The 25,977-nt window shown below is 48.2% G+C and overlaps 1 protein-coding gene across 1 annotated transcript in view; it reads right to left on the reverse strand.

The window, feature by feature from the left end:
* The window catches only part of ACVRL1 (activin A receptor like type 1), a 226,429-nt gene that overhangs the window by 73,420 nt on the left and 127,032 nt on the right, over window positions 1-25,977 (reverse strand). The window contains exons 5-7 of the mRNA XM_069653897.1: window positions 24,347-24,446; window positions 8,170-8,316; window positions 633-908 (exon numbers count right to left, since the gene is read on the reverse strand). Of these exons, the coding sequence (XP_069509998.1) occupies window positions 633-908; window positions 8,170-8,316; window positions 24,347-24,446 (523 nt within the window). The remainder of the gene's footprint in view (window positions 1-632; window positions 909-8,169; window positions 8,317-24,346; window positions 24,447-25,977) is intronic.

A 25,977-nucleotide genomic window follows, 5' to 3' on the forward strand; every position in this document is an offset into this window, starting at 1 on the left:
ACCAGTAGCACATTCATAGCGGCAATTAAGTAACACTTGTGGGACAAAGTTTGATCTTACTGCTTGAAAAAGCTATCTTAAAGAGACATGAAGAGATGTGTTTTGGGAAGGGAGGGGCACGTAGTGGGTGGATATGACCCTAAGAAGAAGCATGGCAATTGGCAGTCAATGGGTGGGTAAATAACCAAACAACACCCACAAGCTTTGTGTCCTACTTCACATCCCGCCTCCCGCCTTGCTGTACTGCAATACAATAGTTTTGACTTGTAGGTGGTGCTTTAGCCAAAACAACAAAAACAGACAACCTTGATCACATCTAAACCTGACAGCACATGCCCGCATCACATGTAGCCCTGACTTCAAGGAGCACATGCTTGTGTCACTTGCGCTGAGGCACATGCTCTAGCATCAGGCCACCTGCCCTGAATGTGTTGCTAGGAACTTGGCTGGCAGTGGCCAGTTCGGCTGAATGTGCAATAAAGAGCCAATATGTGAACGCTCCTCATGATGCCCTTGGGTTAAGTGCGCTTTATAAGTGGAAAAATAAATAAGGAGCCTAAATTCTTGAAAGCCAGCTCTGACTGATGCCAAGGCTGGCGTACATTCATAGAACTTGAGAATCTGCTGCTCACCCAGGTCAGCGATGCAGCACTGCTTGTTGCCCTTCACCAGGATGTTGCGGCTCTTCAGGTCGCGGTGCGCTATGGCTGGTTTCCCTTGCGTCCCAAAGATCTCCACGTGCAGGTGCACCAGGCCATAGACGATGGACAGCGCCAGCCGAAGGCTGCCCTCCACATCCACGCTGGTCCTCTGCAGGTAGTCATAGAGTGAGCCACTCTCGTGGTAGTGTGTGATGAGCCAGAGCTGCGTGCTGGAGTTCCTGGACGTCATGTCTGAGGCAATGAACCCTGCGGAAAGCAAGCGCAAAACATGGAGAGAGATCACTCATTCTGGGCAACACTGGTCTCTAGGGACTTGTTTAGTGGGTGTTTGTGGTGATGTGGAGCTGTAGAGGGGGGTGGGAAGCACACAGTGTTCGTTCTGCCACTTTCTCCTTGAATGACCACATATGTTATGTTATGTTATTGGGCATTTGTATAGCGCCTTTCACCATTGGTATGATCTCAAGGTGCTGTGGATTGAACGCCCTCGCGGATGGTAGTCCAGGTCAGTGGAAAAATAGGGTGGTAAGTAGTTTGGATGTATGTGTAAAGCTAGGCCGAAATGTTGTGGTGGGTAGCTGCATTCTAATGCTAGTGGTGTGGAGGTTGTGTGAGGCCACTAGTATGTGTCCAGCTAGGCCAATTGGATATGGGTAGCTGCTTTCTAGCAGAGGTAGTGTTTGTAAATGAGAAATGCAGAGTACTGCAGTAGACTCCAATTCCCCGGGCCTTGCAGCTGCATATTCTGCCTACCAATCAGACACCCTCCAAAAGAATTCCCATGGCGTTAGACCTTGGTCTCCACCTTTAGAGTGCAGGTTTGTCTCATCTGCTATGCTTCCTGTGTCATGCACACCAACCGTTCACTCCTACCTCAGCTGCTTCTCCCTCTTCCATCCTAGCTATATAATTCTTATCTCAGGCTCCCTTTGACGTTCTGTCACAGACTAATTATTCCCCGAATTTGGTGGCATAGTTTGGTGAGCATTCCTTGCACCTTTGTCCTTCCTCAAAGACATGCCTCACACCCCCTCCTAACTATATCATTCTTGCTTGATGCCCTCTTGCAAGGTATATCTGAGGTCATCTGCTTGCCCTCCTGTGTCGATGTCCCCTGACTAGCTCTATCTGCGAGGGTAGGAGCCAATCAGGGGCAGCTCTCCTCAACCTTCTTTGTGACGTGTGTCCTAAGAGAGGAATGAGGAGGAGCCTCTGTTCTTACTCATGGCGCATGGGTGGGCTGGCAGGGAAGTGCCACGTTTACCTCAGAGCCCTTTGGAAATGCAAATGATAATCCCCGGGCCCTTTGTATATGGACCCGAAGTGCGGCTTTCATATATTAGAGTTTGACAATATTGCTCCTGAAATGAAGGCCTCAAAGAACAGGACCTCACACACCACAAGCGGTCAAGCGAACGCGCAGCAGAGAAAAGCCCTGCCGCCTCCACGCCATGTTGCTGGTGTGTGCGCAAGCACAGGTGTGAGTGGGGATCTAGGAAACAGGGTGGCCAACTGGCCTGATATATGCTCAGTCCACTGTGCCTGGAAAAGCCAGGGAAGTCAGTCTCGCATAGTTATGTTATGATATGATATGATTGGTTCTTTATAACGCGCTTAATACCCAGAGGTTTCTAAAAGCGGACCCGGGGATCGAACCGGCATTGCTCCATGTAGTCTTGCTTCCAAGGCGAGCACTTTGCCCTTGAGCTATCCTCCCGAGTCAAAGCCCTGATCCCCCTCCCACCAATCCCTACTTTAATGTGCTGCACATATGGTGTTCCTATACACTTGACCAGAGTTGACTCTCTTATGTGGGATCTTTGGCGTTGTACACATGTTGAACCTCTAAACTGCCTCACCAACCGGGCCTCCTAGCCCTCACTCACACACTTTATATAGTGAAAAGTGAATGCAGTAGTGGTACTAGCGCAAGAAAGATCCTCTGCTGTACTCTGTTGGGTAGGGGTGCAGCTAGAGGGCCTTCGAGGGCATGCAACGCCATTCTCTTTCCAGGCATTGATCCAGTTGTCTTGTGCGCTTGGACTTTGGTCCAGTGCTTCTCACTCTGCAAAGACCAGACGACTGTGATCTGTGGGTTGGGCATCCAATGCGACGGTATGGCTTGACATATCTTCTCAATTAAAAGAAATATGGATTCTTTCCATCGGTTGTATGCTTTGGCTTGGGTCTAACAAGTATGCATCAGAGTAAAGTACTGTTTAAGTATTTATTGTTGACCAAAGGTGCATGTAATGCCAATTGTGTATGTAACGTGAATGTTAATATTGCAGAGACCTCAAATGCGGTCAGTTGCTCTAGGATTAGACTGCCACGTCTGTTCACTCCACATTTGAATACATCATTTAGCTGAGTCCCATGCAAAATGCCCTCCATGTCATCAACCACATATTCACTGACATAACAAAGTGCACAGCCGCCCCCACCGTACCCAACACATAAAACTGCTAAACATAATTTGACAGTACTAGTCCTAACTTCTAAAAACGGATTTGCATACAATAGCAAATGTCTAAGTATCTTGCAATGCCCTTCTCCTGTAATGCAATGTACAGTTTATCTACAGGACTCCCAAGCAGCCACACACCATTTGGGGCCTGGAAAATGGCCGTTAAGCTCTATTCATGTATCACATAATATAACATTATGCCCCATAGGAGCTTCAGCTTGAATGACTCCTTCGCCTAGAAAGGTAGCAGAGCTCGAAACAGCGTGGATGAGTTTTCTTCGAGCGCTACAGTTGGAGGGGCAGTTGGGATAGTGTTCCTGTGTGTTTCTCTTCTCTGTTTGGGCAGTGCTGTCATGAAGGTCTTCTCCACAAATATGGTGCCTTTCTTGCAATTCAACCCACACGCTTCCATGGATTTTCAGTCCATCACAATTACCTTCTTGCCCATAGTATCATAGACAATAGTATCAACAGGTGTCATCCCTTCACTTCCATGCAGGCCAGCAGTTAGGAGTGGCACTCACTCATTGGCTTGCTCCCTATCTCTCGCACTCATCACCCAGCAGCCTAGATCACCGAATGCAAGCTTAGTACAAGGCAGGTGTTGCACTAAGTTCTCAATGTTCTCAACACTGTGTCCATTTCCATGGCCATCTGGCAGGACACTGGAGCTGTCTGGGTACCTGCTTTGAAGCATTACACCGACGATGCCCATAGGGAAGCCTCCCACCGACGATGCCCACAGGGAAGCCTCCCATCGGAGAGTGTCTTTAGTCCCACCCAGCCCACAAGCCTTGTGAGCTCTTAGTCCTACCCAGCAAACCTGTCTCCTGGGCTTTGGAGGCCAGGTAGGGAGTCGGGAGTCTTCCGTTCATTTCTACAGGGCATTCCCAGAGGCCCAGGCCTGTGTTTCTCACCCATCAGAGGAGCCGGCGTGAGACTCAGTGGAAGGCAGTTACTTTACATCAACGTCCACTATGCGCCCATCAACCATGTGCCTGCAGGCGTTTTATCCCACAGAGTGCTCTATGGAAAGCAAGCAAATCTTGTTTTTGTTTTTGAACCTTTCTCTAACTATAGCATGGTGACCTTGCTACACAGTAAGAGGCCTAGCTACAACAGATCAGCAACTGTATGCAAGACCACCCAAGCCTGGCTGACTCTTACTTCCTTACCCGTGAAGCTGAAATTACAGGTCACAGTACACTCAGGCGTTAAGGGTTAACGCCACCGTTAACCCTCAACGCCTGATTCTGATTTTAACGCCTGCTTTTAGCAGGCGTTAAAATCCATGGCGCTAACCTGCCATGGTGCTAATTACGCCGCCGTAATTTACGGCGGCGTAATTAGCGCCTTCCCCACTCCCATTATGCCCTATGGTGCAAAAATGGGAATGGGGAAGGGAAAATGGGAAATGGGGATTTACCGCCCCACTCACCTTGGAATGGGGCGGTAAATCAGCCATCCACCATGGTGTAAACAGAGTTTACACCATGGTGGTAAAGTTGGTGCACTTAGCACCAAGGTTGTAATGAGGCCCAGTGATTTGAAGTGGCCTTCAGCTGGCATAAGTGCTATACCAATAGTTTGTTATATGCCATACTATGACGGGCAGGGACAGGGAGGGAGGAGCGCCTGATCCCTATTTCTCTGTGCTAGCAGCAGGCCTGTGGCTTCCATGTTGCCTGCAAGTTTGGGTAATATGCTTGGGAGGGACAGGCTAGTTGATATCACTGGACTCCACAACAGGAAGATTTGTCTCGTCTCGATAGCTGCATTTCACGTTGGAAAGTATAAGCATCATGTTCTCATGACTGCTTGTTACATTCTCTTCCTTTGAGGACATCTAGTCCATGCCCACATCCACTAGTCATATCGCAGGTTGCCATCTCGGTACTTCTGCATACCCTCATCCTATTAACGTGCCACATCATCTTGACTGTAGCCCACATCATCATGCCTCATATTATCATGCTTCCATGCCACCCTATCAACAGCATGCTCCTTGGCCACGTCATCATGCCATCATACTCGCCAGTGTTTGTCATCCTCCATCTTCTCCTGTACATGCCTCTGGGTCATGTTGCCAGCCCTCTACATCATGTCTAGTGCTCCTCTGTTATGTCATGCTGCCATGTGCTTTGTATGTTTGATCTCTCTTCTGTCTTTGACACTGTCAAACATGCCATCCTGCCTCCCAGCTTAATCTCCACATTGAATCTGTTGGCTGTCTTCATGACCATCAGTCTGGCTTCAGAGCTGCCAGAAGCACGGAAACTGCTCTCCTGAACATCTGTGAAGACCTGCTCTCCAATCTTGACTCTATCACCTCCTGTGTCCTCATCTTGCTTGATCGCTCTTCTGCCTTTGACACTGTCTACCATGCCATCCTGCTCAACCGTCTCCATGATAACCTGGGTATCACCGGTCAGGCCTTGGCTTGGCTGACTTCTTTCCTCTCTGACCGACCCTCCCAGATCTAACTTGGGTCCTTCCTCTCCACTATCTTTTTCTCTACCTGTGGTGTCCCCCAGAGGTCTAACCTCTCTCCCTGGCTGTTCAACCAATAGCTGGCACTCCTCGCCCACCACATTGCCGCTCTCAGCCCCAACTTTCAGTGCTATGCGGATGACACCCAGCTCATATTCAGGCTACCCACAGCCTCCTCCTCTCCCTCCCTCATCTCTGACTGTCTGTTATCCAGGAGTGGTGTGCTGCCAATGACCTCTGTCTTAATGCCAGTAAGACTGAGATTCTCCTCAGTGGCAAACCCACTGCCTCCTTCCCTGCATCTCTCTGGCCGGCCTCTCTTGGCCCTCTTCCTGCTCCCACCTGCAAGGCAAAAAACCGTGGGGTCATCTTCGACTCCACACTCTCCTTCTCTCCTCACATCTCTGACGTCTCTAAGAAGTCACACTACCAGCAGCACCTCCTCAGAGGTATTCTTCCTTTCCTCTCCTTCCCCCAAAGGCTCACTGTCTCCAGAGCTCTGGTTCTCTCTAGGCGGGACTATTGCAACCGCATCCTTCTAAATCTGCCTGCCTCTACTCTCCGCCCTCTGCAACTTATCCAGAACAGGACTGCAAGACTTGTCCTTGGCCTCAAGCCCAGGGATCGTATCTCTCCAGGACTAAAATCTCTGCACTGGCTCCCAGTGGCTGCGAGGATTAAGTTCAAAACCCTCTGCATCATCCACAAGGTCTTCTGGGGCCTCAATACCTTCAACTCTCTCTTCTTAAATATCTCTCTTCTTGAGCTCTATGCTCAGCCGCCTCCAACTCCCTCAGGGTCAGTCGCTTCTCCAAGCAACAAGTTGGTGGTAGATCTCTTTCCTAGGCTGGTGCCTCCCTCTGGAAGAACCTCCCTACCTCCCTTAAACTTGAGGAGAACCATCTCCGGTTCCAGAAGCTCCTCAAAACCTTTCTCTTTGCTTCTGCCTTTTCTCCTCCCCTCCTCTGCTGACCTCCTAGTTGTATCTGGAATCTGCATTGGCAACCTGGACACCCTCTGATCTCGGGACCAGGTCCTCCCCGCCAGCGTTTCACACCAGCACTGCCCACCTGGCAACCCCTGCACTTGGGGACTGTCTCTGTATCCCTACAGTCCCCCTCCCAGCCCTTGACACCTGATGTCTGCACTTACCCATGCACTTGCCACATGCTGGCCGCTACTTACTTATTGTTATCATCTTACCATGTACTGCACTGTCCCTGCTCCCTTCCCACGCACTTGCGCGATTTGAATGACACCTGGCCTAGTAGGATCATTGTCCGTCCTCCCTTGTTCCCCTCCCTTGCCTCATCGCGTCTTGAAAAACTTGTGTATAGGCGCGTTATAAATGCCATATCATATCATATGTACTCCGATCACATCCTCAGTGCCGTCATGCCCCAACATCAGATTGGCATGCTCCTTCATGACACTGCCAGAGTACGTTTTTATGCTCCCACATCAAAGTGACCCGGCAGCATATCATAATGCCTCTATGTTGCATCAACACACTTAAACGTCACCATGTGCCACTCACATAGCTAAATCGTATTAACAGGCCTAGTTGACTTTTGTCTTTTGCTCCATCGAGTGTTCTCCCTCAAAACTCACCCTCTAATTCTCCCCCTCAATCTGAATCAGACATTGACTTGCAGAACACTTAATGGGGACCAATCTGCTGTGGAAAAATGACTATATAAGGGGGTGAGACCCCAACTTAATTGAACCATCTTTAACAATCATCTTGAATAATCATCTAGGAACCATCTTAGAAATGCTTGAGGAAGATTGAGCAGGAAGGAACCTTGATGGGATAAAGGCTGCCAAAAGTCCCATTCATTGGATAAAGACAAGGACCTGCAAAAAGAGAGCAGACTATTCCCCTAACCACTTGTGGGGAACCTTTGAGGGGACCAGCTGAAGGAAAGCCTGACTGTTGCTGGACACTGGTACCCAGGATTTGGCCTGCTGAGGTGGTAGCCCTGCAAGTGTCCCTGGCAACCTCCTTTTCGAATAACAAACATAATAAAAAAGAAATGTGACTTTTTTTTTCAACATTATTTTTTTGATTTTTTGACTTTCGACATTTTGGTTTTCGATTTTATGACTATAAACTGTTTCGCCAAAAATCTGCATTCTCTGTATATTCCACCACAGGGGTGCATTGTTAGTGTTCTTAATAGTTTATATGTCTTTTCGTTTCTATTAAAGTCTGATTTTATAGAACCTTGATTGGACATTTCTTTTATTTTTGTATTTGCCATACTATTGTTGCTTTGGATTCTTCCAGGCTGCCTCACACCCTCTTGAAGAGTATAGCCTTCCCTCAGCTCATGTTATCTTAGACTGGAAGGAGGTGCACCATTCATGCTGTGCCCGTTTCACCTTTATGACTCAGAACACTGCGGTTCTAGTACTAGTGTGGTGCTGAGTGTGTGTTTAGAAGCCCTGTTCATCCCTAAACTATTTGGCGATGGTCATTTCATCACAATGACATGACATACCATAGCATAACATAACATACCGTGTCAGCCATCTGGTGTTACTTACCAAGGATGTTCTCATGTCTGAGGAGCACAGTGTTGTAGATTTCGGTTTCCCGAAACCATGACTGCTCGTCACGGGAAGAGAAAATCTTCACTGCCACGCTCTCGCCCTGCCACGTGCCTCTCCACACCTCTCCATACCTGCCTTTACCTGTGAGGCAACAAGAAATGAACACATTGCATGAGTGTCCTGCATATGCATCAGTGATGCGCCGAGGCACCAGTGGCGATGCATGAACATGTATATTGCCCACATGTGCAGCAGTGATGTGCGTGTCCATCCGTGTCCCATGTAAACAGCATCACTGACCATCGTGTGTTTCATTAGTGTCATGAGTGTACATCATTAGTGCCGTGTGTGTTTGTGTGTGTGTGCACCTGCGTGCGTGCGTGTGTGTGTGTTGTGATATGCCTCTCCTATCCCTGCTTCTATGATGATGGTTTCCCTACACTACAAAGAAAATAACAAACTAGGGATCATTAGGATGTCTTAGAGTAAATACTGTTCTCTGTCCAAACCTAACCTAACCTATCACCTGTCCCTACCACTAATACAAAACAACATACATTTTGCCTGGCTATTGGTGGCTGGTTTCTGATCCCCACCAAAACGTTCTCGGTTTTCTCGCAGGCTGGTGCAATTCAAACAACACGTTCTTTAGTCTTGCTCTCTTTCTGGTAGAGTTTGGTCTGGGCCTGCACTCCAATGTTCTAATCAGTTCTAACACTTCAAGTGTATCCAAGGGTTTTGTAAGAGTGCTCCTTTTCTGATCCAACAGGCTTTGTGGCTCTGTCCTTGCCTGTCGCTTCGTAACTGGAAATGTCTTTGTCCCCTGCTCCGGGTCTCTGGTAATTTGGCACATCACGGCTGTTTCCCTTCTTCCCCCCTGCTTGAATGGTTATCTTGTGTTTTAGCCCACCATGGCTTTCCTGGCTCTCCAGAACTTCTTAGGTTATTGATTTTTCATCCCTTGTGGGATATCGTGACACTCAGCCTCTCATGGGATATGTGGCTTCCCAGTTGGTCTCGAGTTCTCAATACTGTAATGCTTCATGGGGTACCTTGGTGCTCAGCCCCTCGCGGGCGAGGTGGCGTCTCAGTGGTACGGAGATTACCCCTGGTTTAAACCCCTAGAGGGGCATCTTGGTGCTCAGCCCCTTGTGGGCTAGGTGGCTTCTCAGTGGTACGGAGATTACCCCTGGTTTAAACCCCTAGTATTTGTATTTGTTTTATTTGTAACGCGCACCATCAGGCCCGGGGGCATCATGGCGCAATTTAGACATGGTTACATAAGCATACAATTAAATAAATTCAAAGCATTACACAGTACATAATATACAAGGCATACAGCAATATACATATTTACAAGAGGTAGATTCGAGCAGGAGTTTCCCACGGCTGGTCAGACATCATGGCTGGTTGGAGAGCCAGGATTTGGTTTTAGCTTTGAAAGCACTAAAGCATTCTTCGGATCGGATGTGGGAGGGAGGGCATTCCAAAGCTTAGAGGCTAGGACGGGGAAGTTGGATCCACCCGCCTTTTGTAGTTTGAACCTCGGGATGGTTAGGCAGTGGGTCTGAGCCGTTCTTTGCGGACGGGTGGGCGCGTGTCGGGATAGCCGGCTACAGAGGTATGGTGGGGCTTGGTTAGCCAGGCATTTGTGGGTGAGGCCTAAGGCTTTCAGTGAAATTCTCTGTTTGACCTGTAGCCAGTGTAATTTAGATCTAGATTCCGAGATGTGGTGGTTACGTGGGATGTTTAGGGCTGCTCTGATAGCGTTATTCTGGGTGATTTGCAGTTTGTTCAGATTCTCTTGGCTCGTTCCAAGGTAGAGGGCGCTCGCATAGTCAATTTTGGCCATGATAAGAGTTCTAGCCAGAGTGACCGCGTTGGGGGTCTTCAGGAATGGCCTGCAAGCTGCAATGAGTTTGCAGGTGTATGCTGAAGAGGATCTGACTGCATTTGTTTGTCTGGATAGGGATAGGGTGGCATCAAGATAGACACCTAAGGTTTTGGTATCTTTCGAGACTTGGATGGTGTTGCCATCGATGACAAATGATTGGTAGGATGGCTCAAGTTTACTAAGGCGTTGCGTAGTACCCAAGATGAGGAGCTCAGTGTTGTCATCATTGAGGCATATAGACTTCGTTCAAGGCCTTAGTGTCAGTCAGGTAGTCACCAGTGATGGGAATGAGTATCTGGGTGTCGTCAGCGTAGTTCGTATAGGAGACACCCAGATAGTCAAGTACATCAAAAAGTGGTTTTGTAAAGATGTTGTAGAGCGTTGGCGACACACAAGAGCCCTGGGGGACGCCGCAGAGAATCGGGGAAGGGTCAGCAGCTGCAGATTGAGAGAAGACCCGCATAGATCTATTACTCAAGAATGATTTGATCCAGGCCGTGGCTGACGGTGAGAAATGGGCGGCCGAGTGAAGATGCTTGCATAGGATTTGGTGACTGACCAAGTCGAAGGCCGCAGAGAGGTCGAGTAAGAGTAATAAGGCAAGTTTGCCGTTGTCCTTTAACACTTCGATTTGGGTTTTTAAGTCAAGTAGAGCTGACTCTGTTCCGTGTTTGGGTCGGAAACCAGATTGTCTAAGGCCTAGAAGATTGTTGGCTTCGAGGTGCTCTTGGATTTGCAGGTATGCTGCACGGTCTAGGATTTTTAGCAGGAAAGGGACAGTGGTGATGGGTCGGTAGTTGGTGGGTGTGCTAGGGTCGAGGGAAGGTTTTTTGAGCAAGGGGATCACCCAAGCATCCTTAAGGTTGTCGGGGACAGATCCTGTTTTGAAGGATGCGTTGATGAAGGATTTGATAAATGGGGCCAGGTCGTGGGCGGATTCCTTAATAATTGGGGACGGGCAGGGGTCGCCCTGGCAGTTGGACGGTTTGATCCTCAGGATAATGTTTTCTACCTCTGCAATGGTGAGCGGTGAGAAAGCAAATCGTTTGCAGTTGGGGACGTCAGGAGGGAGGGCCTCTGCTGGGATGGGAAGGCGATTGTCCAGTTTCAGGCTAGCATGTTTGGCTGTTATTTTAGATTGGAGCATGGTGATTTTATTCAGTAACGCTGCCTGAATATTGGCACACCATTTGCTGTCTTTAGTGCAGGTGTCGGGGGGAGTAACGGGGGTTTCAAGCTCTTTTAAAATCTTACATAGTTCCTTGGAGTTGGAATCAGCATGCAGAATGCGATTATTGAGGGATTCTTTTTTTGCCTCTATAATGGCTGCTTTGTAAGTGAGCGAGGCCAGGAGGAAGCCGTCTTTATGCACGTCAGAAGGGTGGCTTTTCCATCGGTTTTCAGCGCAATGTTTGGTTTTACGGAGTATTCTCAGCTGTGGGGTGAACCAAGAGTTCAAGTGAGCACGTGGTTTGGCCTTCCTCAGTTTGATAGGGGCCAAAGAATCTATAGCTGTCAGCATGCTGCAGTTATAGATGTCAGCTAAGGCAGTCGGGTCATTACAGGAATCAGTAGCAGCTTTAAGTGAGGGGAGTAGTAGAGGGAGGAGTTTCTCTTTGGTTATGTCCTTTTTGTTTCTGGTCGGGAGAGCCAGCGCTATCGCGGTAGGGATGCGGCAGGCAGCTTCAATATTAAAGGTGATAATGTGGTGGTCTGACCAGAGGCAGGGGGTAATGGCCAGGACATTAATATTACAATTAGAGCTGGCTAGCCCGTCAAGAGTCCTGCCTTTAGAGTGTGTAGGCTCTTGGATGTGCGAGGTGAAGCCGGAGTTGGAGAGGGAGTTTTCCAGATCAAGTGCAGTAGGATCTTTAGGGTCACCTAGTCCCAAGTTGAGGTCGCCCAGGATGATGATTTGTGAATTGGTTTTAGCGTTGTCAAGGAGGAGGGTGGATATGTCGCCGACAAAGGAGGGTGCAGGGCCTGGGGGCCGGTAAATTAGGTGGAGGGTGGCTGTTTGGTTGGGAGTTAACGTGAGTTTGACTGACAATAGTTCAGCTGATTCAAGTTTGGTATTGGTTGTTGCTCTTACGTCCAAAGTGATTTTATGGATGATGGCAAGGCCCCCACCTCTAGAGTGGGAGGCAGAGGTACGGTCACATCTCAATATGCTAAAGCCAGGTGGTATAGCAAGGGACAGTGAAGGGCCGGAGGCAGCATGTAGCCAGGTTTCCGCAATGGCAATGAAATCAAGATCTGACGGTGTTATAAGGTCTGCTATGTCTAGAGCGTGAGCTGGGAGGGATCTAGCGTTAATAAGGGCGCCTTTGATGACAGGCAGTTTCGCCTCTGTGGGGGGGGTTTGCTGTTGTTGAGGGCCGAGGGTGGGCCCGGGAGTGTGTGTCGTGTTTGTTTGGAAAGGTTGCAGCGGGTAGGGCGTATGCGGAATCTGGTGCCTAATCTTTTATTTCTAAGAGATGAAGGGCACGGTTGGTTCGGCGTAGGTTTGCTAGCAAAGTGTTCCAACCAGAGGTCTGGGTCACTGAGGTAGGGATTGAGGTTAGTGGTGCGGTGTTGGAGGCCTGAGGTGGGTGTCATAGCGGAGGTCGCCATGCGCAGGGTATGTGGGCCAGGACTGAGGCGAGACACAGTGTCACGTGGTTGGGGGTGGGTCGACCGTGTCAGGTACGTGCGTGGCTGAGTGAGGATAGTTGTTTCAGATGGCAGAGAGTGGAGCAGTAAGAGGAGGAGCACCCTAACGAGCATGATAGATGAACACCAAGGGGGTAAGCTTCTTAGCTATAGGCAAGTGCAATTGCCACTAGGGCGATGCAAAATCAACAGTAGGCAGGTTCGATTTTGGCTAGGGCAATGCAAAATCAACAATAGGCAGGTTCGATTTTAGCTAAGGCAATGCAAAATCAACAGTAGGCAGGTTCGATTTTTGGCTAGGGCAATGCAAAATCAACGATAGGCAGGTTCGATTTTAGCTAAGACAGTGCAGGATCAACAATAGGCAGGTTCGTTTTTAGCTAAGGCGATGCAAAATCAACAATAGGCATGTTCGATTTTTGGCTAGGGCAATGCAGAATCAACCATACTAAATTTGATAGTCCCAGCAGCAACTATAGTGCCTATAGTGGGGCACAGGCAAATGAGGCTAAAAGGGCTGTGGTGTACATACACATCCAATATGGCCAAGTTCGGGCTAATATCATGTTCAAGGGCACGAGCTGACAGGGTAAGGCTGAGGGCGCATGGGAAGTATGCATATGGTTTACAAGCACAGTTTTGATATTGTACATATACTAGACAGAGGCTATGGGTGGTGCTTAGAGCATGGGCTGGCACTGTGTTAGTAGTCAGAGAAAGCAAAAGTTCATGGTGCTGGGGATCTTACCCGGTCGCAGCTGTGGAGCGAGGCTGAGGAAAGGGCCCTGGTGGGCTGAAATCCGGCATGGAGCTTGGCCCTGGGCTCTGTACGGCTCGTGACAGGCTTGGGACAGGAGGCTGCCTTGTTGGATAGCCTTTGTGGGTGGGCCGGCGTTCGCCTGCCGGCGAAAAGTGATTGGCTAAAAGGAATTCGATGGCCAATCACGGCAAGGCCAGCCTGCAGAGGCTGTGATTCCTGGGCGAAAATTCACGGGCGGCCATCTTTGAGTGCTCTCTGCCTCGTGGAGCCTAATGGAGGCAGAGAGGTAAATGCTATTTTCTTTAGCATTACCGTCGAAATCGGGATAACGCTGCCTCAGTGCAGCTTGCAGGGAATTATCCGGCCTACAGCAGGTTTCAAATCTGCTCGTGGCAGCAGATGTCCATCAAGGTGTGGCGGCCTGGAAAAAACGGCATATTGATCCTGGCCTCACCTCGAGTGAAGTGGCACTGCGCCAGCAATGTCAGGGGGACCTGCACCTCCGATGTGCAGTCTGAGTGGGGCATCTTGGTGCTCAGTCCCTCGCGGGCTAGGTGGATTGTCAACCATTCAGGGATTTGCTGCTGGTTTCACCCCCTCATTGGGTATATTGGTGCTCCGCTTCTCGTGTGGTAGGCAGCTTCTCAGCCATATCGAAATTACCTCTGGTTTCGCCCCCTCATGGAGTATCTTGATGCTCAGCCATTCGTGGGCTAGGTGGCATTTTAGCCCTTTGGGGATTACCCCTGGTTTCACGCCCTCATGGGGTATCTTGGTGCCTCACCACCCTCCTCCTGTTCCTCTGCGTTTGCTGTATACCTGGTTCTCTGTGGCATTCTTGTCAGGATAGGCGGGTTCTCAAATTGGCACAGAACCGCGATTCCAACTTCTTCGCAATGGGGTAATTTGCTTCGATTCCTCCTGTCTACAATCGACAGAACTTTGGCATCTGGGATGACAGACGCCGGGATGTTGCTTCTGGGGTGGCTGAGTCTCTATTCCTCTCGGTGGCTCCTAGCTCCTCAGGCTCCCCACCTTCCTGGAATCTCCAGGATTCTCCAGGCCTCCATGCCCACCCTGCATTTGTACGCAGGCTTGTCTATCTCATCCTGAGGCTGGATCTGTTGCTCTGTGTCTGGGTCCCAGTGGTATACCGCTTGCCCTGTCCCCTAGGGTGTGTTAAGGATAGCAGGGTCACCTCCCTAGTCTCAAAGGTAGTGGCCCCCTTTGGGGAGAAGGGACAAATTCCCTGGATTTGTCACATTTTGTATAATTAGTGTCCTTACAAGTGCATCACATGTGCCTTGTGTGAGCCTTGCCATGGTAATGTGCATACATCAGTGTAAGTATGTGCTCCATCTGTGCCATATGTGTGCATCATCTGTGTCCCTCATATGTATCATCTGTGCCCTGATTCTCCATCATCAGTACCCTGAGTGTGCATGTGCATCAGTGCCTCGTGCTGTGATGCCTGATAGCAATGGGCCCCAATAAAGCAGAGGCAGGGATGGGAACATGGACAGACTCCATTTTAGCATTGAATGTATCTAACCAAGAGCCTATGCATGACCAACCCTGATCAAATTAATAGGCCTTCCGACTGCCCTCTAGTCAAAGGATCAACAAAACATCCCCCCTGCACTTTCCCTTTCCCCCCTCCCCTGAACTTGCACAATCTCAATGTCACCTGGCCTAGTAAGATCGTCGTCTCTGTCTTCCCTCTGTTCCCCCTCCCTTACCTTGTCGCGCCTTGAAACACTTGTGTATAGGTGCGTTATAAATGCCTTATCATATCATTTAGAGCCAGATGCCTCCTCGACAATGCAAGAGCTTCTGAAAAACATTCTTCTGGCAATATAACTACTCTTCATCACAGAAATCAGAATCTCAGAGGGTTACTCAGCAGTTACACATGAAGACTACAGACTAATTCCAATAGACAGCTGAGAGAAAAGTAGGAAATGCACTTGTTCACAGAGATTCTATCAAAGTTAAAACAGCATTCTTCAACAACATCCTGGACTACAGGTGACTAATCCTAATCTCTCAACATCGCACACATCCACTATAACCTTCCTCTTTAGCTACAGACCACCATTTTACAATCCTTTATTTGCAGACAACCTGGCTGAGACAGTCTTTCCGTAGACCACTAACACCTCACGATACTGAGCAACTTCAACATCTGGCTTGAGAAGGAGAACAACACTGATATATCAAAGGATCTTCACCAGACCATGAAAAGGAGGCAAAGGGGCATTCTCTTTGAAAAACTCGAAGCATCCAAATCCTTCTGCATAATAAGGGCAGAGAAATGAAAGTCTTCTCGGACACAGCCTGCGCCCAGTCACATCTTATTAAATGCGGTGTCCCGCAGGGATCCTGCATATCTCCTACTCAGTACTACAACCTTTTCACAAGGGCACTATTTAAATACCTCGATGCAATGGGCATCACATACACAAACTACGCGGACGACACACAAGTCCTCATCCCTCTCACCGGAGACTATGAAGCCGACCAAAAAAACCCTCATCTCCATCTACACCACCATCCAAACCTGGATGGCTGAGAATTGGCTCTGCCTCAACAGCGAAAAAACAGAGTTACTCATCATCGGATCACCTGCCACAATCAATAAAATGGGGCTCCAATATGACTCCTTCATCATCGACAACTGCTGCATCTCGGTCTCCAAAACAGTCAAAACCCTTGGAGTCTACCTGGACTCCAACCTCACCATGGACAGACAGGTCAACGCAATCTCTTCAGCAGCAGCCTACCACTCAAAACTTATCACTGCAGCAAGGCCCTTCCTTTCGCAGGAAAACTCCCTCACCAAAACAAGAGCTATCATAGGATCCCGCCTAGACTACTGCAATGCACTCCTACTAGGCACTTCAGCCAAAAACATTAAAAAACTTCAAACGGTGCAGAACAATGCCCTCAGAGCAGCAACAGGAATCTCGAAAAGAGACCACATTTCAGCCACCAGAAAATCCGTCCACTGGCTTCCAGTTAAGGAACAAATCCTTTTCAAATCACTGGCACTCACCCACAAATGCCGACAGGACACAGCACCACGCTACCTTGCGCAGAGATTCTCTGATCCCCCCTCCAACAGACCAACTAGATCTAGCCACACCAACCGCCTAGCAATTCCAAAAAGCCTCAGAACCAGAGCAGGTGGCACTAGCTTCCCAGTCCTCGCCGCCACCAACTGGAACTTATTACCCGCCGAGACTAGAGGTATCAAATCCCACCTGTGTTTCAGGAAAGCAATAAAAACGATGCTGTTTGTATAAACCCCTCTTGGGCCCTATCAACTGTATAACCGATGTAATGTCAAACGTCCTTTTTTTCCGAGGCTAGGGGTAGATACGATTTTGATGTAACCTCCTCTATCTACCCCTCCTTGCACTGAAACTAAGTCATTATCTTGCAACAGCGCCCCGATGCCTCTGGGCTGTGTGGCGCTTTACAAATGTAAAAATAAATAAAAATAAATAAATAAACTCCAGACTAGAACGCCAAGCAACAAGCTCAACGACATCCACAACTGGATAAACTCCACCTAGAACACCGTAGCACCAAAAAAGCCATTCCAACCCTCCCAAAAGAAATAAGTAATTAAATTGTTGACTCCCAAGGTTACTCGCACAAAAAAAGACAAACAAAAGCCGAATACAAGCAGGAGAAGAATATAGCTTCCTAAAGCAAAACTGGCCTACCATGAGCAACTTTGCTTCTACAGAGTGGAATCTATCGAAACAAAAGAAGCCCATTACTTAGATAGAAACGACGACGCACAACATGATCAGGAGGAAGTATTCAAAATGATTAAAAAAAACCTGCAGCCTGCAACAAGACTCCGACACCTATGCCAGCACTCTGAAACGCCATCACAATACTCATCAGTAACAACATTCTACCAATCCAAGACCACTGGGTCAGGAAAAGACCAGCCGCTCTATACCCAATTTGGGAAGATCTCCAAACAGAACCATGTACTGCTGCATTAACAGCATTTCGTCCATTCACCTGACAGGACTTGCTCTCACGCTCAACTCCAGCAAGCCAGCAGGCTCTCCAACAGCTACAAAATGAAAACTAAACAGCCCAAACTAGCACCGACTAGCCCTACTTAACACAGCCCCCTTATGTAAGGGACGACTCTCTCATCTCAAAACTGTCTTTGCAAACCTCTCCTTATAAAACCCATAGCGAACCCAAACTACTGTCCAATCACAATGTTCATTGCTAATTTCTCGAGGAATGTATCTACCAACAGCTATGGGAGTGCTTGTAAAAGAACTACCTATTCCATGTGACACAACAGAAGCTGAGGCCAGCTAAAGCAACAGAATCCACACCATGCCCCGACATAGAACATCCAAAAAAATAACAGACACCAACTCACCAGTGCACCCACGATTCTTTTATCTGCCTTCTACACCATCAGTCATGAGATTATACTAAACAGACTAGAGTACATGGGAATAAAGGGAATCGCACTACCATAGATTGCCTCATTCCTCATCGAAAGAATGGAAACTGCACTTAGGGTTCATTTCAGGTCACACCACTCCAGCCAGGCATGCAGAGCGCCGCAAGGAGCCAGTCCCTTACCTCTTCTATTCAACATCTACACGAACCTGCTAGGAGATCTTATTACCAACTCATGCCTCACGTGCTTCAACTTCACAGATGAGATGCAGATAATTTGCAAACTCACAAATGACGCAACAACGAACAAACCGGGCCTCACCACATGCCTTGTGCAAGTGACTTTGAACAGAATTAAGCTCAACCCAAACAAACCAGAGGTCATGATCTGCTGCACAACACCATCAAACTCCCACACCAATCCTCTTGCCAGACGTAATGGGCTCTTGCCCACTTCAACTGTGAAGAACCTTGGAATCACAGTGCAGAGCAATTTCACATTAGAATCACAGGTTAAAGCCATTGTAAAGAGCTGCTTCTTTCAACACTTTATTATCCAGCGCAAGATACCCTACACTTACATTATCAAGGCTAAACCACAGCAACAGCCTTTACTTTGAACTCCCAGAATATCTATGCAAAAGACTCCAAAGAGTCCAAAAGGCGGCAGTGAGATTGTTCCTAATGCGGAAAATATACGAACACATCACTCCAGCACTCCACATACTACACTGGCTCCCAATTAAAAGGAGGCTTCACTTCAAATGGCGGTGCATCGCCCACTTTGCCTTCCATTACAGGGGCCCTGGATCCACCACAAGGCAATTCACACACTACCATCAAGAACGCTCAGATCAAGCAGTGATGCACAGAGTAACAGAGCCGAGTTCCACCCGGAAGCGGCATGCAGGATCTTCCTTCTCCCGCCTAGCGACCAAACTCTGAATGTCTATGCCCAAACACCTGTGCACAGAACAAGACCACCTGACCCTCAGGAAACAATTATGAACCTTGCAGTTCAACTAACATCATCAAGACACCAGCAGGGAAATCTACTCAACTGACGCCAGCACAATACAAGAAGAAAACCCTAAACAGCCACAACCCCTATGTACAACAAAATCACCCCAATGGGTGCCACTCCATGAAAATCTATGAACATACCAGGAACCCAGGGTACCCGTGCCAAACAAGACTATTTTAAAATGATTTCATCAGGTCGGACGCCATGAAACCAAAAGGGAATCAAACAAATACTACCCACAAACGTCCATCAAATCAACCAACTAGTTTGCCCGTAGGTGACAAATCCCTTCCATCAGAAATGGCACCCAATGTCTCACCTCATCTACATGTACCCCTCCTTTGTCTACCACCCTCTTCTTCCCAGTAACCAACTTCCCTCCAAAAGTCTCCTCTCTTCTTACACTGCGCACACAGATCTCCCACACGTCTACCACGTGCCTATCAGTTACCACAACAGCACCATTAAAAAAGCTGTGCCGCAGCTCTCCTCTTTAACCCATTCACACACCCCACATCAGCCACTAACTCAGACCCAAAGGTCTTTAATCTATCAGATCTTGGTTTCTTCCGTTCCAATACCACATGCCCAAATGTCACCACCAGACCCACTAACCCATTCACACACCCCACATCAGCAACTAACCCACACCCAAAGGGCTTTGACCTATCAGATCTTGGGTTGTCCTGTTCCAATAACACATGCCCAAATGTCACCACCAGACCCACTAACCCATTCACACACCCCACATCAGCAACTAACCCACACCCAAAGGGCTTTGACCTACCAGATCTTGGGTTGTCCTGTTCCAATAACACATGCCCAAATGTCACCAGCAGACCCACTAACCCATTCACACACCCCACATCAGCAACTAACCCACACCCAAAGGGCTTTGACCTATCAGATCTTGGGTTGTCCTGTTCCAATACCACATGCCCAAATGTCACCACCAGACCCACAGAAGCAGGGACTTCCAACCTGTCCCGATCATCACCACAGAGGGGGAAAATATCTACCTCTCTCGCTATCCTACTAGCAACCCAAGCCCCCTTTTCTAAAAGAGCCCCTCACAGCGAGGCAAACTAAATAGCAGGAGGGTGCTATATAAACCACTGTACATTAGATTTTATATTCTGCATCACACATCTAGGTTACCTACTTCCTTTCTTGCCCGTGAACCCCCTCTCTCACCAGCTTGGTGCTGGTATTTATTTAATTATTTATTGTTGGCTTACATGGCCCTTGCTGCAAAGCGCTTTGAGGCACCTCAAGCAGAAGGCGGAGGGCCAAGACTCGGAGGGCTGGAAGAAGGGAACACATAAAAGGTAACTGACATTACTTGCCGCCTTCAGACTAGCATTGGTTCATAGTAAGGTGTAGGGGAGAAGAGCAGACGAATTTTAAGAGAGAGTAATGTCTCAGAGCTTGACTACACCTCTCTGTTTCCCCAGCAGGGTGAGAACGCATAGCACTCTCCAACCTGCTCACGCACCTCCTCCAAAGTCAAGGAGAGAAAAGTGTTTGGGGCTCAGAAAGAGAACACGACAGCACATTTTTTGTATGTCACATCACTTATCATGACGTTGTTGTGACCTCGTGCCCATGTGTAATATGTTTGTGTGTGCGACTTCCGTTTTTATGAAAAGGATGTTTATTTTAAGTCCAATGCTGCACAGATGTCTTTTTCAAAAAAGGAAGGACATTTGAAAAAATAAGCCCTGCCTCATTCGACTCAAGAATGTGGAAAGCTCCAGGGGTCAAGTCCTAAAAATTAAAGTGGGTGGACTCATCAACAAAAGCAATGGGATATGACATCGCCAGAAATTAGAATATAAACTTGAAAAATGTACATTTCATTAAGTTGTACAGGACGAATGGCATTTGCCTTTCATAAAATCAACACACGCACAAAACCAAGGGAGGATATTTTCTTCTAATAGTGTTTTTGAAAACTTTAAAAGGTGTGCATGTTTTAAATTCCAAGTACCAATACCAATATTTTCCCTGGAACCTGCAGTACTGAAATGGGGTTCATCAGGTTATATAGTGTAGTGGTAAAGTGTGCAGCCTACATGGCTTTAATTCATAAATTCAAAGAGGACATTCAATGTTTCCCATTTTAGCTGGGGGGGACTGAGTCCACCCTCTGAATAAAGTGGGTGGACTGCGTCCCCCGCGTGTACCCTCGACTTGAGCCCTGGAAAGCGCCCAGGCCATAGTCACCTCACATCACCCTGCTGCACATCACACATTGCCCTAAACCCCCCACCTTAGCAGCTAGAACAACCCCAAACTCTCTCCTCCACTGCAACTAATTGGGGCAGATCCCAGCACACAAACCCCAGCGTGCAGAGGAATTGCTAATACAAAATAGGTCATGGTGAAAGAACCCTGGTCCAATCTCTCTGCAAAGCACGCTTCACAGATGCTATGTAATAGCGCAGCACCTGATAATCAGACAATCCCAAGCTTTTGCCATGCAGCATGGCCGTCTTAGTTTAGCATTGTGTTCTGATGGGTTGGACAGCATGAAGACCATAAGGGGCAGCTTTTCTTAGTGTAGGCTTGGCACTGTGGTTCTTCTTTGCCAGTAACGCCCAGTCACCTCATTCAATGGCATTTCTGATCATCTGTTGACCACTTGGTTTCTCAGGGCTTCTCTGGGAAGAACCCGACTCTCATTTGGCTTCCCTGAATCCACCCCTCTTTATCTACGGAATGGTTTCTCCTTGGAGAGTTGAACCTTCACCTTTCAACTTCCCTGTTATCCTCCTGTTCCCTCTATCCTGGACTTAGTTCTTCTCACCCACCTTCCTTACCCTTTGCTCTCGGAACTTTGGCTCTTCTCTGGACTTTGTTTTTTTTTCCTGAAACTCTTCCTCTATTACCTCTCATACATTCCCCTTTTCTGGCCACCTCTTCTTACCTGTTCCTGACTCATTCTCACCCTCTCCTGCCTCCTCTTAAGTTCTAGTGACCTTTGCTGCGACCTGAGATCTCTTGACCCTGAACCTTTAGCATCAGCCTTCTCCCCCCTCTCCTTCTCTTCCCTCTCCTTCTCCCCCCTCTTCGTTCTCCTCCCTCTTCCTTTTCCTACTGGACTTGTGACCCTTGACCCTAATTTTGAATTCCACTCTATTTACCCCACTTGAACCTTTTCACTTGCCTGCAATGTCTCTCCGCTCGGGCTCTCTCATGCTTTTTGGCCAGGCCACAACTTGTTGCGTAAGGCACAATGTGCATGGAAAAGTCTCACTCCATTTTCGATCTCGAGATCCTCTCCTCCTTTCACTCCTCTTACGACAATTACGTCATATTAATGTCACATTTGTACCTAGTGCTTTGTGCCACATTCCGCCTCCTCCTAAACACTTTAGTATTGTCATGTTAATGGTTTTTAAACTACACAACACTAGGATTTGCATGGATGTTATTACCCACTTTAAGGTTAATCAATGTATCCAGCTCGGAAGGATCAAGGGCTGAGTCGGCCTTGGAGGGATTCGAACCTCTGTCTGCAGGTCACATAACAATATCAAAGCTGAGCACTTAACTCACTGAGTAATCTTGCTGGCCGACGCACTACTTCTACTACCAGGCCAAGAGACAACACTTTCAGCAGGTTAAGGCTCCTCTCCTCACCTGCACTGCCTGTTCTCCATCCTCTGCCAACCTCTGTCTCCTCCCTCTCCTGATTATTTGTTTCACTCTACACGCACTGCTTTGGATTTTCTTATTTTACCACAAAAACGGACCATTTTCGCTCTGCCTTTAACACCATGGTCTTGTTCCTACCCCTGATTTTCTATCTGCTCCCTGTAGGGCCTGATTTGAGTCAGTCACTGAACTATCTCATAGCTGGTTCTACCCATGCGCTGCGTTGGATCTCCAGATGTTCTGAGGAGGATAGCTCAGGGAAAACGCGCTCACCTTGAAAGCAAGTCGACGTGGAGCAACTAGGGTTCGGTCCCCAAGTCTGCGCTTAGAAACCTCTGGGTATTAAGCGCGTTATAAATAACCAATTACGACTACAAAATCCATCAGCCCTAACCCATAGCTCTCAACCTTTTGGGTCCCGTGGGCCATTTAGTTTTTGGCGGGTGAGAGCCCATTGAACTATATGGGCATGTAAGGGGCTTGGCGGGTGAGTGAAATTAATACAGGAGCGTGTGAGTTGAGATGTATGCTAAGCAGCATAGCTGATATTGAGGGATCATGGGAATCATGGTTCAAAACATCTGGAGAGCTGAAGGTTGCAGATCCCTGCTCTATGTCAATCTCATCTATCCAACTCATTGTTCCGCACCATCTGACCATCTCTTTCGATCTCTCTCTCTCTCTCTCTCTCTGTCTCTCTCTCTCTTTCTCTCTCTCTTTTTTTCTCTCTCTAATAATTAGAGTGGGCAACAGGGGAAGGTGCTCGAGAGTATGGGTGAAAAGAAGAAAGAAGTTGGAAAAGAGTGGGTATTGTGAGATGTTGCTATAATGGTATGGTAGTCAAAAAGAGACAGGGCAGATTCGTGAAGTGTCGCTAACCTTCATCTATAAGAATCTGTAGCTCTGCAGAAGCACATAGATTCCTAGATTATGGGTGCGGGCCAAAAAGACCCAACAATAGCAACCTGAAGATCTGGGCCTGGCTAACTTGTTCCCTACCCGATTAGACTCGACAAACGGTGTACTAGCTGGGCATGCCATCTGCCGGGCTCTCACAGCTCACAAAATACCCTATTCCTCAGCCCCAACCACTCGTCCACCCAGAAGGAAACTATGGTCCTGACTGGACGGGCCCCAAGACCACGTGACTAGTACACAAGTTGATGCATTTTTACATTACAGCCATCCATTTGAAGGACTGGTGAAGGGTGCATGTCACATACAAAACCTGTTGACCTGGCTCGTCTTCGCCACTGGAATTCTCTTCAGTTTGGGGACAAGCAGTGACTTCCCTGAGGAACTCTAGTAGGATGCTGGTTTCTTAATGCTGCTTCTTGGACTGGCCCTGGAGTCCCTCTTGTTCCCCACTTACACCTCTGGGCTCCCTTCCCCTCCCCTCCCCCTCCTCTACGTTGTGGACTTGTTCTGGACTTAGTCTCGCTCCTCCCCCAAGCTGGTTCTAGTCTCCTTCTTGAACCCCCATCCTACTAGCCCTGGGCTGATTCTGGGCCTTTTCACATTCCAAAGCTTGCACCTGGGGTGGGTTCTGGGCTCTCTCTCCCATTCCATACTTGGGCTGGTTCTGGCCTCTCTCGTGCCCCTTCCACCCATTGGCTGGTTCTGCACTCCCTCTCCTCAAAGGATTCAGCAGGGCCTGTATAACGCTGGCATCTGCGCAATGCGTAATCAACATGCACTCTTTAACAATTGTGAACCATAAAACCTGTTTCCTCACCAACACACTCTACGAGCGTGATCTGCCGCGCCACTGTCCTCTGTACCAGGAAGGGCAGGCCCGAGCCGCTGCCAGTGGTGCAATTGTCATCCAGCAGGTCCTGCCAGGAACAAATGTGTCCTTTAACAACATTTTACAATGCAGAATTATTTTAATGTGCATTTATTACAACACAGACAGACTTTGCATAAATCGCCAAGAAGTGGGGTTATGATTCAATCTGGGATGTAACTCATAATTCAAAACAGTCATATATGTAGTGTGTTAAAGGGGGCAGAGCTAGAAAAATTGATGAAGGGGGCAAGGGTCCATGAAATGCTCCCCACTGTAGACTAGGGTCCGATATTCCATTCTAAGTTAAATTGTGGTTACAACATCTGTCATTTATTTCAATTTGCCACTGAAAAGTGATTCTTGCTTTGATATGATATGATATGATATGTGATTTATAACGCGCCTGTACACAAGTGTTAGTACACGTGACAGGATAATGGGGGGGGGGCAGAGGGAGGACACGACAAACAATCTTACTAGGCCTTGTGTCATTCTGATTGAGCAAGTGCGACAGCGCAAAAGTGCAGGGTGAAAGGAGAGGGGGAAGTGCCAGGGAGAGGGTAGGGGTAAGTGCAATCAGGGTAGCAATTGCTCTGAGTGAGTGCAGCCAGGATAGTGAAGTTCTGGGTAAGTGCAAGGAGGCAGGGGGCTGTAGAGGTTACAGTTGCAGCCCCTAAGTGCGCGGTAGGCCCGGAGACAGTGCAGGGGAGACTGATCATGGAGGAGCCTGGTGCCCAGTTAGACTAGCCAAGCAACCAGTCGGCGCAGCAGACAGGTAGGACAGCAGGGGAGAGAGGGAGAGAAAGCACAGGAGAAAAGGATGGTCTTGAGCAGCTTCCTGAACTTCAAGTGGTGCGGCTCAAGTTTGAGAGTAGCAGGGACGCCATTGCAGAGGGAGGCACCTGCAGAGGAGAGTGATCTGACCCTCAGAGAGTTGGAGGTAGCTTAGCGAAGGGCTCGAGAAGGAAGGTATTTTTGAAGAAAGAGTTGGATGTAGTGCGGGCCACAGCTCCAGAAGCCTTGTGGACGATGCCGGGGGTCTTGAACTTTTTCCTTGGTGCCACTGGGAGCCAGTGGAGAGATTTCACATCAGAGATTCGTTTTGTCAGAATGCAACGCTGCAGCTGGTGAATTTGCTAATGTTAATGGGATATTATCACCTTAGAAAGGATTGCATTGGTGGGGTGGGTCGCAGCCTCATCACACTGCTTGGCATTATGTTCTGTGGGGCACAGGGATATGTGCTGTCTTTTCAGTTTGATAGGGGAAGAGAGGGGCACTACTGTATTCATCTGTGTCAATCACTAATTATTCAAAAAGTCTTTAGAATTTGAATATTTGGATATTACAATAATCAACTTTAACTATATTTCAGGTGCAGAGGGACTGAACATGTCTCAAGACCACTAGAGACAGCTAAATGAACCAAAAACAACAAGACCTGTCATGTGCTGACAGGTGGTCCCTATGTGCACTCCTATGGGATATGTATCCCATCAATTACAAAGACAAAGATGAACAGATTTATGTGGTTCAAAAGACATATCAATGACTCCCTGCGAACCAGTTGATATCTT

This window comes from Ambystoma mexicanum, chromosome 3q, assembly GCF_040938575.1.
Source record: "Ambystoma mexicanum isolate Mex_15411 chromosome 3q, UKY_AmexF1_1, whole genome shotgun sequence".
Classification (NCBI taxonomy): Eukaryota; Metazoa; Chordata; class Amphibia; order Caudata; family Ambystomatidae; genus Ambystoma; species Ambystoma mexicanum.